The 16,874-nt window shown below is 33.8% G+C and overlaps 1 protein-coding gene across 1 annotated transcript in view; it reads right to left on the bottom strand.

The window, feature by feature from the left end:
* The window catches only part of stol (voltage-dependent calcium channel subunit stolid), a 57,229-nt gene that overhangs the window by 14,098 nt on the left and 26,257 nt on the right, over positions 1 to 16,874 (bottom strand). The window contains exons 4-7 of the mRNA XM_089696659.1: positions 8,760 to 8,985; positions 5,064 to 5,195; positions 4,538 to 4,815; positions 22 to 135 (exon numbers count right to left, since the gene is read on the bottom strand). Of these exons, the coding sequence (XP_089552785.1) occupies positions 22 to 135; positions 4,538 to 4,815; positions 5,064 to 5,195; positions 8,760 to 8,985 (750 nt within the window). The remainder of the gene's footprint in view (positions 1 to 21; positions 136 to 4,537; positions 4,816 to 5,063; positions 5,196 to 8,759; positions 8,986 to 16,874) is intronic.

Raw genomic sequence — 16,874 nt, 5'->3', positions numbered from 1 at the left:
AAAATTAGTTCATATAAATACCCTATGAAGAATTTCGAAAGCAGTACTCAATGCAGCTGTCAAGTTAGCTGCGCCGCCAGTCGGTGCCGTGTTCCATACTGCGCTCTTTAACTCTCGTAGCGTCTCCGGAATTGCCTAAAAATAATCCACTTGATATTACTTTAAAATATTAAATAGCTTCACATTCAAATAACCATCATGTTTAGCAATCTAAATATTTATTATTCATATTCAAATTCAAAAATACACAATCATAGTTACATAAAAGCTTCGTATGTAGCTCACAGCAATTTATTACTATTGTTGTAAATCTCAACTACTCGTACATTTTATATTACTAGGAAGCCTATAGGTTCTCGACGGCCGTCATACTTTAAAAGGGTCAAGGATTTGTGTCATCAGTCCATTTAGACACATTAAACTCTTATGTTGCAAACGTTTCTACGAGTGTATACGTCTATCGTATTACGTAATATATAACAAATCGAAGCTCTTTTGTTTCAAAATTAGTTTGTATAAAAACATATTAATCGTACAATCCGATGCATGCACGAGTAACTAATATTTGTCGATTGATATTAAAATGTTGTAGGAAGCGAAATATTTGTAGTTTAGTTGTGAGTAATCAATTAAAACTGCAGTAACCGTTATATAATGCAGATCATTGCAGTGCGGATATCGCTAGGTGATTCTAAACTACGGCAAGTGCGCCCAGCGAATACGTAATGAAGGAAATGCAAAATAGCTGAATGTACACCACAGTCCACAATGTCGATAATTTATGTTTTTGCTTTTGCTGTACTTTGAGTGCGAGTTTTGACAGTGGAACGTGCATCGCTTTGCAAATGTCGCTTAAATTTATATGCTACTAGCGGTCCGCCCCGGCTTCGCCCGTGGTACATAATATTTACGTTTTCTCTACATAAGAACCATCCTCGTCCTTCAAGGAATATAATAAAAAAAGAATTATCGAAATCGGTTCAGCCGTTCTCGAGTTATGCGCTTACCAACACATTTTGCGATTCATTTTTATATATAAGAAGATACTAGCGGTCCGCCCCGGCTTCGCCCGTGGTACATATGAAAAATAGATGTTGGCCGATTCTCAGACTTACCCGATATGCACAGAAAATTTGATGAGAATCGGTCCACCCGTTTCGGAGGAGTATGCAGACTAACATTGTGACACGAGAATTTTATATATAAGAAGATGCTACTAGAGGTCCGCCCCGGCTTCGCTCGTGGTACATATTTCGGAATAAAAGGTAGCCTATGTCCTTTCTCGAGTATCAAAATATCTCCATACCAAATTTCATGCAAAGTGGTTCAGTAGTTTAGGCGTGATTGAGTAACAGACAGACAGAGTTACTTTCGCATTTATAATATTAGTATGGATTGTGATTTTCAATTTTTCACAAGTGGAGTGTTTACATAAATATTTGTAAAGTTTTGAAAGCATAGAACAGAATAGAATATCATCGAAGCTTTGATTTAAAAATGACTTTTTAACTCATTTCATGTATAGAACTTGAGTAATTTCATGGTAACGCGATAATTTCACAATACGATAAATCATTATTTAACATTCTTACTCATACAAAAAATATATTAAATCTGATCCTAATACAAACATCCAGTTATTAATACAAATACAAGGGAGTTTGAAACTCATTTCGTTCCCCACACGTAACCACATTTCAACCCGTTCACTGCAAATAAGCAATTCGATATCAAACTCAAATAACTTCGCGACAAGCTGTTAATTTAAACAAACACGTCAACTTTATGACATATGTTTATGTATACTAATAATATGATTTGTTTTGTATTCATACGTATATGAAAGGGAAACTGAAGATCATCATTTTAGATTTCATTTAATTGTGTCTACTGTAATGCGTACCTATTGTATCTTTTCTACATTGAATTTTTACGGACGTGATAATTGATTACTTTTCAGTTGTGTTTTAAATGTGTCAGGAGCCAAAGTAACTTTATTGATTAACTATTTATCAAAGCGTTTAGAAAAAGTTTCGAATTTTAAATTCTTCTTTAGGTATCAATTAGACAAATACTTTCATTAACATCATTTTAGTAAAATCTTATTATAATCATAGAACCTTATTTAATAATATTACATGATCATCATATATTATGTTTTATTTACCTAGAGATAACATTTATACTCAAATAATTACATATATAATATTTGACGTGTTACACGCCAAAGGTTAATAAGCAGAAATGTAAGATATAATAACATGTAACATTCTCATATAAGTTTATTCGAGCGAGACTAGTCAAACTTGTCATTGGGAATTCTCGTGTGTGCCCAAGACGGCAGCGAACTTGCGATAAGGGTGCGGTCACAACACCCACCTGTCAAAAGCGGGAATCTACTTCTTCGCACCACAGATAGCATCGCGAAACTTTCCACTTATAAACTGTGAGAGCACATTTGAACAACATTGTGACAGTTTTAGCTGAATGCTTTTACGAACGCGGAGTTCACAAATACGGGGGAATTTATAAGATATTTTTCTTATATACTTCGCTACAAGTTGCTACCGGAATTTTTTGTCTAAAATGTAACGATGGTTTTACCCAAGAACCTCTCTGTAACGTGTGTAACGTTTGATTTCTATGATTCAAAAATTATATAATGTCTTATATGTGGTCTTAAACGTCTGGGATAAGCGGTATACCATAAGAAAGCTGCAAATAACTCATTAATCATCGAAGAAAGAGAAGAAACTGCCCCTATTCAGTTCTGGCACGACTTTCTTAGTTAATCATTCCGTACATACAAGGTTATAAAAATATTGCATTTATTTTCTGCATTTCTAAAGTAAGCAAGTCAGAATTTTATTCTGAATTGATCTTGACTTGACCGCAATAGCGCCAAATGTCAAGTGGAGATGTGATCTAAGAGACACTTATGTGTTGGCTTTTTACGTAACATCTTCAGACAACAACAAAACTATAAGATCTCACTTTAAATGATCTTCACTCGCCAACAAAATTTCTAGAGTTTTCAAAGAACTGGAATATTCTTTGTAAAACGGAGATAAATATCTGGAACCTTCTATTCGCCTTCAGATTTATGCTCTAGATATTAATCGTTATCTCTTATTGTAGCTGAATCGGGACTCAGAACATGGAAAGTATATTACGTTTTTAGTAATGGTTCCTTGCTTGTGTTTTTAATATACGTAACGAGAATTGTCGCTCAGTTGCACCTGTGCAGTTGTGCATGAAAAGCTACGTTCACTTTACTTACTAACTTGTTTCATTATTATTCTGCTCTTTTGTCTTGATGTCAGAAACCCTTTGCAACTTGCGTAGTTCTGTTCTTAAATAATATATGATGTTGATTTCTTAACAACCTATTATAAAGTTACGTTTAATAATAATGTACCTATACTAAAGTCTAAAAGTTGCGTGGTAAAGTTCATTAATTTTATCGAGCCTCGTAAATACAACTTTTCACTTAAGAAGGACCATTTACAACGTCCTCAAATTCTTCCATTAAAGGTGCGTGAACGGACTAGACAATTGATGAATTCTATCTAAGAAGATACTTTACGAAGCTTAACTTCTGTTTTGTATTCATAAGATGTTCCTTGAGAAACATCAATTTATCTACTTTTCATAGGAAATTATTATCATAAATTCTCTCATTCTCCTTGTTGTTCCTTAACGCTACTAACTAGGCTCTTCAATTGAAGAGAGAATATTTAAAAAGGTAGGTACTTTCAATAAGTACCTACGATTACATTACTTAAATGTTATTTAGATAATTGACAAGCTGAACACATTTATTCTATTCAGTATAGACTAGGAGAAATGTATATTGTATACCTTAATTTGTTTAGTAATAAAAGACGTCATTTGAAAGGAAACGTGGATTTTGCGATACCTTCGACTCGATTAAATAGGTCTGTCTTTTCATACGAAGTTGTTTCATACAGCTATCCCGTTTACTCTTATGGAGATTTCGGAAAAGGTAAAAGAGAAAATACAAAGAATTCTTCAGGTTAACTGAATTGCTGACATACATTATATTCGTCCCGATGTTAATGGAGCTACAAATTAAGCCGTTTTGATTGAATCCATTAAACCAAATACAGAGTCAGCAGATGCGTATCAAAGAACTTAGGGTCGCACGCAATACATGCATTTGTCTACTGTTTTCCACAATATAATTTCGTTTTGAATGTTTGGTCTTATGAATTCTGGTGGTAATTGGTTCACTATTCACGGAATTTTGTTTGATTGAACTTTTATCGAATTATAATTGGAATAATTTTGCTTTGTCGTATTGTAGCGTTGGACGGTCAAAATGTGACTATAATTATGGAGGCGATATCTGAGAATTTCAATTATTTAAACCCTTATATAATGAATTCATTTTTGATATTGTACTTACTATAGTTAATATTTATAACAAAATTCGTGTTTTTCGAAAATATTAGTGTGTTATTGTAAACGTTTACAGACTAACAACACACTACCTTCAATAGAAACATTAACATACCTGAGCCAGCATCTTCGTATAGCACTGATGCAATTCTGACACTGTGTCACTATATCTATAGATGTTGACAAAGTCGTTCGGTCCGAGAGTATCCAAAAGCGCTGACACGGTTGCTCTGGCTAACCGCCGGTAGGAGGAACCTAGGTCATCTGAGTCATCTAAAAGGATCACTAGATCTTTCGGTGACGTGGCAGCTTCAACGAACCAATTTGATGACCTAAAGTCGTAGAAATCACGGGCGTGGTGTGAATAGCCGTCTTCTGGTGGCCATGACATTGCTGGTAGGAAAATAATGCCTTATTAGTAAATTATTAATTGTGTTACAGTACTCAAGAATCAATATTATAAAATCAATAACATAGTTTTGAGGAAAAAGAGAAAGGATAGTTTCTATTATGAAACGTCTTTTTCAGTAGTATTGTATAGTATAATTTTTTATCTGCGAGATGCTAGAAATCGTCGATTTTGTAGGATATTAAAATCGAAATAAAGTACATTTATCTAATTGATATTACGAGATACTAACCTGGATATCTCCTCATGAATCCCGTAGAGGATGCGTAGTACTGCCACGACAGTGTCGGATCGATTTCATAATTATTGACGAACAGCGGATCCAAATGCTCCGACCACGCTATTTGGCTCTGCACCTCGCCATCTATTTACAAATACAACATTAATTATAATGACCATTAATTATACAAACTAATTCCAATGTCAAATATTTGACCTTCGTATAAAAAAAGACCTAGCATGGTTTTAAATTAGTGTTGGGGCGTGGTTATTTATTATATTTATCACTCACTGGATATATAATTAAATTGGAATACAATACAATTAACTTTTTAAAATATAATTTGTGTTTTCCTACATTAATAAAGAATTATGAACTATCGGATTGAAGAGTAAGTGTTTGATTAGAGTTCAAACACAGTTCATGGTTGTATTAAATAAAAGAAAATGCTTCATGAAATATGCATGAAGCGATTCAAGTTATGTATCGAGGGAAGGGTTGGCGCTGCGCGAACCAATTAGGGAAATTTTTATTTAACTAGCGAGGCTATTAGAGGCAGTGTAATTGGTGAACTTGCTTCATTGAGCAACTCTGATTGCTTTTGCCTGGACTGAACCGGAAAAATTAATGGCGATATGCCACAATGCTTTCTTAGAAATTGTGGACTTGAAACGTATTAAATAAACGGAAACATACAATAACGTTAGAACGAGGATAAAGATTGGAAGGATATTCATGATTCAAATCTCGACTCTAGTTATAATACACGTAGCCATAAAAGCTTTTGAACCACAAACTAACAATTGCAAACACGAGTACGTGTACAATACCCATATTGTTAAGGAGTTCAGCATTCGAGACCAAATCTCGAGTTAAATTTAATTTACAATCACACTAAAAGCATTCTAAGCTCTGAAGGACTCGTCTGCGCCAGGAGCCCACAACTGAATTGAGTCGGTGCATTGATTCATTCAGCGCGAACTTTACGTTTCGGAGCAGCTGAAATTCTATATGGGTTAATTGCGTTAACCCAGATGAGAGCATAATGCAACTTTACATACATGTAATATGTGCGATTAAAACAGCCTTGTGTGCAATTAAATACGTAACGCTGGACCGCGCTAATTACCGCGTATTGTGAAAATATAAATGATACACGCTTAATCTCTTGCCGTGTTTTTGAAATAAATACGGCATAACATAGCTGCCATGGCCTTACAGTCCAATCGAGTATGTATGTACTTCAATAGCTATATTAAAATTTACGCTGCGCGTATGACTGTGGTTGTAGATACGTACAGGTAAATTAGCTTGGAGAAATTTTTGCGTTTGTAGTAGTGTATGGTCAGCAAATAAAATAAAACAACATTTTATTTTTAGTTTTTATTTTATATATATAAGGGATTTTAAATTAAACTATATGTGTCTCTGAAAAAGATGAGACTTTATTTTAATATTTGCACATTTAACATACATATAACTTTTACATTAACAATGTTACTAAAATGAAAAATTTACTAACCTGAAAAAGAAACGACATTTAAAGTTTAATTCTTTAGTTTGAGAAGTCAAAGGCTTGCCTCGACCATGTTTTAACACTGGAGCCATATTGAATTAACAATATAAAGTTACAACACTTACACACAAATTAAACACTAGTTATGGCCCTGCCTTCATACAAAACTGCTGAATACGCCGTTCGCACGGGAATAGAATGTGGATGCGATTTCCCTTAGTTAGCATCCAAGCTTACGTCTTTATAATTATTAAACTGTATAAATTCATTCTTTAACTCCGGTCTGCATCGTGCAGACATGGGTGTAAAAGTCTCATTTTAGCTATTAAATGTAGTTTTTAAGTACATCTGAGTTTTCATTTGGGGCCTCCGGCTGCGGGACATGTAATTCACTTCAACAAATATTATAACAATAATAACAAATAATAACAACAATCAACAAATACAAAATTTATCAATTAAACTACGTACATAATAATTATAATTTTTGAATGAAATGTGCTTTATGTTCTAACGCTACCAAACGACTGCACGTGGCACCTGCGGACAGCGTAAACTGGTTTATTCTGGTTTTGTGCGTGTTTCCACTTTCCACTATCAAGTGACGATTTATTTATTTGTTTTGTTTCGTAATTATTATGGTCAAATATTAATTATGAAACAAATTATTATGGACACGATATTTTATTGTTTCACGGTAGTCGCCTTGTCGTTTGCTCAAGGACGTAAAATTGAATGATATATTTTTTTTTATAAAGTCAAAACCATTTTCTTTCAAATAAAAACTTGTTTTTATTGAAAACAAAAGTGTTGCTAGGAATAAGTATAAAATTAAATAGTAATGTTAGGATATCGAAACATTTTTGTATAGGCCAGAACGATATAGTGGAAACGCGCTCTAAGATCTGAGTAATATACACACCACTACATATGCAAAAATTTCTCCAAGCTAATTTACCTGTATGCGGATACGTAGTTTTATCCCGTCGACATATTCAGCGATGTCGTATATTTTGTAAATTTGTAGTCAAACAGTTTAATTTAAATTACTCGTAGGTACTTATCAATAATAGATATTATAATTATTTCAAAGCATGAAATTTACAAGATTTGAGAGCAGGTAGAGCAGATGCATTGCTCTATATGCCACCAAAGCAATATACACTATATATACATATATGTACTTTGATTTATGTTCCTAGTGAGGTCACGATTAACGATTCCACAAAACATACCAATCGAGTAAGTACCCGATCATTAATATAAAACCCAAAAATTATAACATATCTTTCCATCTAAAAGCTAAAGTTGCAGCAAAAATATGTAAGTCCATTTGTTAATAAATCATTTCACCCTTTAGGCCTCGAGGCCTCCCGCGTTGCGTGTCACCAATATATTACGTGTCGTTATTTAGGGACAGCGGTCCAAACAACCCCCTACTGTCACTCAGTGTCACTTATAGCGCTACAGTAAAAGTAAAGCAACTGGTGATAGCATCAAAGAAATTAGTAAATCAATTACTGTTCATAATCATTAGGGATAAACAAAACCGTTAGTTTAATCAAACATTAAAGTAAAACCAAATTGTAGAACGTTATGCAAAGTAAATGATAGAAATATTTTATCAGGCAGTTTATCAAATCAGCGAAAAGCTGTGACTCCACATGGGATTGGGAATATTCAACAAGCGACATCTGGCGCGCCTCAGAAAATCCGCTTTACCCACATATGTCGAAACTTTTGTTCTCAGAATAAAACCCATGAGATTTAAAACGTTCAATATCCCTTTATTTTCCATTCTTTGTCTTTGACTGGCAACTGCAACCCACTTATAAACTACGTTTTTGATTGAAAATGTTCAAACGGTGGATATTGCATCCTCTATCTGAAATGCACTCGATAGCGTTATATACGTCCCGTTATATCCTTTTAGAGATACTTTATTACGTACGTGCAACTGAGACAATTTATTTACATATTGAATGCTCTATATACAGAGATAGGTATTTATTTTTCTACGTAATAAACAAATAAAATAAATGGAAGGTTAGTTTTTTTTAAGCAATTTTATAATTAACAAAATAACAAGTAGGTACCCTTGCTTCTTACCATATTTTTTAAGTGCCAAATAAAAACATATTTTTACCATAATATCTTCTTACGTTAAAATTAAACTACGTTCTGAATCTTACCTTCAGTGCTAATATACGGCGGCATGAGCACAGCACTATAGCTGGTGTTCACAGCGATATGGTCGAAGTGCCTGCTGGGCGCGAGCAACAACCGTCGTGCCCGCGCGGCTAGCGTGCCATCATCAGCGTGCACGTTCAGCCAGCGCGCGTCGTAGTACGTGCCAGGCGTGCCATCGGAGCCCCCGCCGCCGGAGAGTGCTGCTGCCTCCGCGGAATCCATAATTCGCTGTTCAGATAATTTGTCATGATTTGTTTGTCATAGTGTTTTGAATGATCTTTACTTAAGGAAGTTGTAGAAATCTTTTTCTTTTACGTGAAGATCGATACTCCGTCTTTGTAGGTATTGAAAAAGATGGCTAGTAATGTTTTATTTCAGATAGATTTATGCCGATATATCTAAGCGTGATTGGACGATGGATGTACATCATGTCAATCATCGCATGATATTATATCATATTATATGTATAAAAGAATCCCATTCACATTTAAAATCTTCAAAATATATAACTACTTTTATTTCAAGAGCCATCATGATTCAGCAATACTAGCTGAAAGGATTTTGTCATAGCCAAAATATTGTAACATCATCGTGTGTGTATCCCCAAACACACACATATAGGCTATAAGTTAAAGGATTAAATTGATTGACGAAAACTAGTTGACTAAGCGAAGGGTCAGAGTTATATAATGTAGGGTTTAGATTTGAAATATGCACAAGTAATGAGGGTAAGGGCTTGTAGCGGCCGTGACCTGTCTCAACACGGAAGAGTTAGCACCTTCGAAAACCACATTGAGTATTGTTATAGCAATATATGTATATTCTTTGATCTGTTAGTATTCAAACACGTAAGCTGGGAAGTAATGTGTTATGAAAAGTGCTAAAAGACCAAATTCTTGAAGGAGCCTAGCCTCTACATTAATAACAATTGTTTATATCAAGAGCAATGGATGATTTTTTATTTAAAACGTCCTTTAATTCAAAAGGTCAAATAGATATATTTTGGAAGATAATAGTTTGATATATTTTAATTCTTATTAGAAAGTTTCAGCTAGGTACGTAGATACTGGTGTTAATTTTAAATAAAATTTCTAAAATAACAGATGATAGACGAAGTGGTTTATATATGAAAGTTTTTAATAAACAAGATGAAAGTCCTCTATGATCTCCTCTATACGAGACGGTTAAGTAAAGATACTTAGGAATTAAAACTTTTTAGCTTACCTACTCGACGTCATTTTGTAGTTGAGATTTTAATTTTGTAATCCAAATATTGCTTCATTTAATCTTAGATAAAGGACCAATTATAATGAGGTCTGTTAGTGAATTAAATTGTAGTAAGTTAAATTGTATATCGGAATATATCAGTTAGAAAATGTTTAAAATTTTAATAATTCACCTAATTAACTATCCTGCAAATATTTATTTACACTCTTGTTAAAAAGAGTTTCGTACACAGCTTTTAGAGAATGCTACGAGCTCTGTGCTTTTCATTATACCTACACGTTTCTTTTAAAAATTCACCGGATAATAATTCGTTTAATATTTTTGATATTACAAAAACCACAAAATAATTTTAATCAGAAATAAGTTTGTACCGCAAGCCACTGAAATAATTAAAAAATAACGGTATGTTTAAAAAAGATTTTGAATATAATTAAGTCTGTTTTTTCGCTAATTCAGTAAGACCAAGGGTAGGCTGAGGCAATGTAATTCGGCGGCGCGGGCGCTACCTTCAATATTTAAATGTAGTCATTAAGAAACGCGACGAAGGCCGCATATTCTTAACAATATTTAACGGTGCTGTGTAAATGCGGAATTCCTTTATTTTGTTCCAGCTACAGTTTCATTAAGTGCGAAATGTTGGCGTCGTTTTTTCTTGGCGACGCCCGCAGCGAAGCAATCCCCGCGATTTTTCAACTTTATTGTTGAGCTAAGTTCTAGGCGCTTTTGGCCCGGGCCTTGTTCACAACTTATTATGATACCGCCTATTCGTAGTACTTTTACGACACACTTTTTTATGGTTGTAGACGATTGTTTATCGTTCAATGGTCTCTTTGAAGGGAATATTTGATCTATTCACGGCGTATAGTTTTTTGGCGTTAGGAAACATGATATTATGATTCAACCACGAAATATGTGACAATATTCTAAAGACTATGAACTAAAACTGATTATTATTTTACTGCCGGTTTAGTTTTTCAATTCTTTTAGAAGCGAATAGCTTCAGCCTTTGGTCTTATTTAAACTCGATAATGGATTCAAATGCAATCGATTATGGCCTAGAATACCACATGAGACATGTTAGTCTAGGCCATACTTATTATATCTTCATGATAGATACTTTTACTAAGAAAAAAACAAATTAGATGGTTTGCAAATATAATTTATTTTTAAATTGATCACTACATAAAAAGCAGACATTTCAATTAAGTCTGTAAAGTAAAAACATTTGGGACCGCTTTCGCCGATATGTGGCTATAAAATCGTCTGGACGATGTACGCTTGCCACGGGATAATTTAAAACTCTCGGAGAATCTGAGGAACTTTGCTATAATAAGATTACACGGTCCTCGACGCAAACCGCATGTTCATCGGGCTAGACATATTGCATTATGTCAAACTCGACAGCTTAGCTTCGCCTTCGAGTAAACACTTGAAACTACTTAAAACACTTAGCCAATTTCGCGTTAGTGGTATTGTACGTGCTATCGTGCAACTTGAGATGTCGGTATGTTCAATACGCTAATAACATATTATTATGGAATGTGGCGGGATTCAGGAATGTGTAGTGTTATAGCTCTAATAAACTGCTTCTTCTTAGTCAAAATCTATAATATAGATATAAATCTTAATTTAATTTTCCTTGACTAAGTATATCAGAGATACTGATGAAAAACTCGCACATGAATCTTAAGTATTATGTATTTATTATCTCTATGTCGGTAAAATCCAATAAGAATAGAGAAAATTACTTTCCACATGCAAAATTAATAGGAAATGAAAAACGACGTTTTAAAACCACGTTAAAATTATTCGAAGTGCTTTCAATTGAAACAGTTCTCAATTCTCCAGTCGTAATAGAAATCGTATTAGTGGAATAATGCCAGGTCACTGGGGAGAGAAAATTGGTTGTTCCTTACATTTTGTCGGTTCGGTCTCCTCGTGAGACGGATAATCATAATTCAATACTTCTATACGGGTTATCTTAACGCCTTGTTACATTTTACTCAAGAAAGATACTGAATGAAAGTAAGTACATACAATAACGTAACCCATATATTTATTAAGTGTTCAAAATCAAAATCGAAATTATTTAAGTGAAAACTTCTTTAGCGGCGTTGGGTATAAAATCTTAAACTCGCGTCAGGACACGTGACCTGATCGAAAAAGCGTTAAAACGGATGGATATCAAACATGCTCAACGTTAATAATCAAGTATTTTTTTTATACATATATATGTATTCATAATATAAATAAATATATATACATATATAATATATATACAAAATACTTATAGATAAGGGAAAAATTATTAAAGTCATCATTTGGCTACTAAGGAGATGGTCAAAAAGCATGTTTTGAAAAGCATCGATGGATCTCGCTTTGCGTATGGCTATTGGTAAGTCATTCCATAGTCGAATAGCCTTCACTGTAAATGAGGAATTGTAGAATTTAGTTTTGTGTACAGGTACATTAATGAGATAAGTGTTATTCGATCTCAGATTTAACCCGTGATTACTAGAGTACTCAAAGTTATTATTTAAATAGAGTGGGGTTCTGGGATCGAATAATATTCCGTACAACAAAATACAAATGTAGCACATGAGCAATTTGCTTAATTTTTTATTTAGTCAAGCAAAATTAAGGGCGTTGATTTTTCTTAAAATATATTTCTATTTTGAGCCCGATAACACATACTTCGGCCTACCTGAAAGTACGTTTTCAATCTAAAGTTTTATCATTAAAGGCGGGTGTGTACTATGTTGGTCGTTGGATCGAAATAGTCTGAAATAGTAGAGCTATTTTAATATGTTCAGCTCTTTGGAAAATAGTAATTATATTAGCTATCAGGTAGGTATTGAAAAATTCCGAAAAGTATAAGTTTATATACTCAAAGGAACACTTTATACTGAAAAGAAAACTATAAATATGATATACAATTTCGTCGGTCGTATGTAGTGAAAAGCGTATTATGATACCTCGTAGAGGGCGATGCGCTTCTAACGGTCTTTGACCGTCGCAGCCGTCTCGTGCTTGCTCTGAGATTAAAAATATTTAGATTAAATTCATTTTCTTCTACATTACTGCGTGGAAAATATAGATAGATGAAAGAATAACATTCCAATTATTTTGAAAGATTTTTCTAAATAAGTTAATATATTGAACTCGTTGTAGATGTCTTTTATTTATTAAAATGGAAAATTTTTTGGACGAATATTTGGCAGAGTGAGTGAGTGTATTAAAAGTAAAAACAAATTTAATTGTCGTAGTAATAATACCGTTATCACTTAAAACTTACATTCTATAGAGTATAGGCACATTGAAATATTTACGGCAAGTTTCCACTGCACAATAATTACGGCTTGGCTCTTTGCCCTGTAATATCTTGCATTTTTATATAAAAATATGCCTTTGATGTTAGACGCGAGTTAAATTAAAAACGCATAGTTGTACTATCGCCTGCGTACCCTCACACTTAGATGAAATTAAAACTGCACGTGTAACTGCTCTCAACAAGTTATCTGTTATACTATTTAAAACACATAATCAGCTCCTTGTATGTAATTTGTTTTATTATTCAATATTACCTGTTTAAAAAATACCACATTAAGAGTATAGTTTTTTTATCAGAAATGTGTTGTGTGTATTGTGTATTGAAAAAGTAGGTACGTATTGTATAATTGTATCGTGGTTAACCTTCTACTTTTTTTTTTCAGAATCAAATAAAGATCAAACTATACGACAATAGACAAAAAAAAACCGCAATACTTATCGTATTAAGTAGGTACATTTAATACAATGCGTACCGGCTCTATTACTGCAAATGTCCCGAGCGGTACGGAATATTGAGTAAGTAGCCTCCGGGAGTACTTCGGAGTGCGAGAGGAAGAGGGACGGAGGCATCGTCTCAAGACTGCGAATCAATACAGTCCACTTATACAAGTCGGGGTGCAGTGGATATGGGTCACGCTGCACTCCCGCGTATTTAATAACCGCCTTTACACCCCGACAGATATTACTTGATCCTTCCTATATTTACACTGGAATTCGAGTGGTTTCACGTTAAGTGCGCTCTTATAAGCTCTCTATGACAGTACGCTCCATTTGAAATTGTAATTTAACTCCAGTTTAAGCTATGTAAAGTATACAATTTATTACATAATTCTAAGAGACGTTTAAATTACTTTCGTTTTAATATTCGGTAAGTATTTTACACGTATAGGTAATTGAATTTACCACTTATTTCAGTAACGCAACACACTGCATGTTTCATATCACGAAAAGAGAATTCGTGTAGAAAATTTCAATGAAAATAGCAGTGCAGTGACCGCTGTAAAAGAGTGAAAATCTAGTTTCATTCACGAGTCAACAAGTAAAAATTACGCTAACAATATGGCAATTGTGGAGAACAAGCGTCTGATTGCAGCGTGTGATTGGGGAATGGGGATGTCATGATCGAATAGTGATCTGTGAACTGTCACTTTTCAGCAGCTGTGTTTTGCAATTTGCTGATGGCGACATTAGTCGGTAAGTGCGCCCCACCCCACCCTGCGGCATGCCTGGAGAATTTGGCGGTGCGCCTTGTGCTATACGTATACCGTGTCATACGATGTGGTAGTTTGTACTTGTTCTTGTACTAGTTTGATGTCAAAGAACGGCTTTGCCTGTGGGCTTTGCCGTAAAATTAATACTGCCAGGATATATTATATTCGTGTCTAATTCACAGCTCGTGTTGTCTATGTTGAAACTCTATATTATATATTAATTACGTAGATGTTGTACCTATCTTCTGAATTAGTATTTTCGTTTGTGTATTCAATAATATTTATATTTATTTAAATAACTTATCTTCAGATGATTTATGACTAATTAATCATCATAACAATAGGCCTATCAGACTGTAATGAAATTATAATAGGGACTCTCCAGAATATAACATTTTAATAGTAGAAAAGGAAAATGGTTCCAATTCTTTACTTACCCGCCATTTGATAAACTTTACTACTTCCGGTATGTGTGAGTAATGGACATGGGATAAGGTCACTAATATAGGTAAGGTTTTATGAAAACAAGATCCATATTGATATTTTAATATTTATAGAAGAACATTATTTTTTGTCTATGCTTTTGATTTTAATGCCGTTGAGAAAATTCACACTTTTAAGATTATAGGTGAACCTGGTACATAATATCCTATATGTATTTTACATATACCTATCACATGTTATCCAGGCGAGGAATATATTTTATAGGCGGCTCGATATTTATACATGTATGTTTTTTATTCACAACTATGTTTCATACCAGTGCTTTCAAATTCAACTATGTTATGTGAATTTACATACAACAATAGGTACAATCAATTTCCATATATTCAAATGCAATTTGCAATGCATTGTGTTGTTATTTGAATTACTAGACTTTACAGCTTTATTAGTAAGCATAAAAACGCAACTGTGCAGAAAAGAAATGTAGGTGTATTAAGGGCCCTTAGTAGGTGAAAACGGCAAAATGGACTGTTATCTATGAGCTATAATTGAAAATATTGAAGTTTTTTCGCACTGAAATTTCTAATATGTATTACAGAACGTATGTGTGATGGGATGACTGCACAATGACTGTTTCCAAAACACGATTGGAAAAATTTTGCTCGATAAAAATATCCTGAAGTTACCTCTAAAATATACAGGGTGTCCCACTGTTGGTATACTAAGCTCAAAGGAGGTTATAGTTTTGCCTACGCTGAGTACGTAAAAACTACTTATAAAATTCCAGACGCAGTTTTTTTTTCAAATAGATGAATTCTTAAAACTCTATGTGTACACCCCTAACAAGCAACCCGCCCAGATTTGCTAGCAGCACGTAACCTATCGTTTAAGATTATGTTTTCATAGACAAAATGCTCACATCAGCGAAGCGGTATATGCAGGCTGCGCGAAGCTAGAGAAGAGAACATGGATTTTCAGGAAAAATTTAACAAAAAATTTTTGATGTAATTTTGATGTTTAAGTATTATTTTCGTGATCAGTATATGCAAAACTATAAGTCCCTTCGCGCTTAGTATACCAATAGTGGGACACCCTGTATAAACGCTCATTACAACCGTATTTAATTACAGCAATTCGTATAAAATCACAAATACATAAGAATTTGTGATTTTGACCTTCTCGATTTCGTGACTGTTTTAGATTTAGAAAATACTAAATATTTTCCTTCACTTTTTGATAAAAATATGAATGGCGCTTACGATTTTTAGTTTCGAGCACGTTGATTCCATACTAAACGCGGACCCCCTCACCCCTTAGGTACCTAAGGCGCGAATAGCTGAATTTTTGCTGACCGCCTAACCCCTCTTGAGGAGAAAATCCTATTACCCTATATTTTATCCAGTACAAAAATATAGCAATGCTACTCTAACTTTAATTAAAGACAAATATAAATACAAGAGCTGTAATAAGAGCAACACTGAAACCTTTCTCATTAAAAATGATTTCTGAGTGAAACCGTGAAGTTATGACGTCTGCTCCTTTATGAAAAGATTTCTTTAAATTTTGAAGCCTTTGTAGCTTTACAATTTTTCGAGTTTAAAAAGACATTTTGTAATTAACATCAAATTAATGAATATACCTTAACCACGTCACCGTGTGTTTTTATTGTTTAATCCAAATAGTACGATTGAATATATTATGACAAACGTATTAATTAATTAACACTGTGAAGGAAAAATTCATTATCCTAAAATGTAGATATCAATATTATCAATTTTAATTTGTCAAGCGCTGGCTGACATTTTTGTCTCGTTAAACGAAGCTTTGTTTGGAAAAACGGGCCAGAGGTGATAGGTCGGGTTCCATCCTGTTTACATTAAAGCTAGCTTTTATAATGTTATGATT

Source organism: Colias philodice, chromosome 6 (assembly GCF_061535455.1).
Source record: "Colias philodice isolate Cphi_HAF_F1 chromosome 6, ilColPhil1 Martin Lab GWU primary, whole genome shotgun sequence".
Taxonomy (NCBI): Eukaryota; Metazoa; Arthropoda; class Insecta; order Lepidoptera; family Pieridae; genus Colias; species Colias philodice.
Note: the sequence above shows the minus strand (reverse complement) of the source record. Positions and strands in the feature narration are given on the sequence as shown.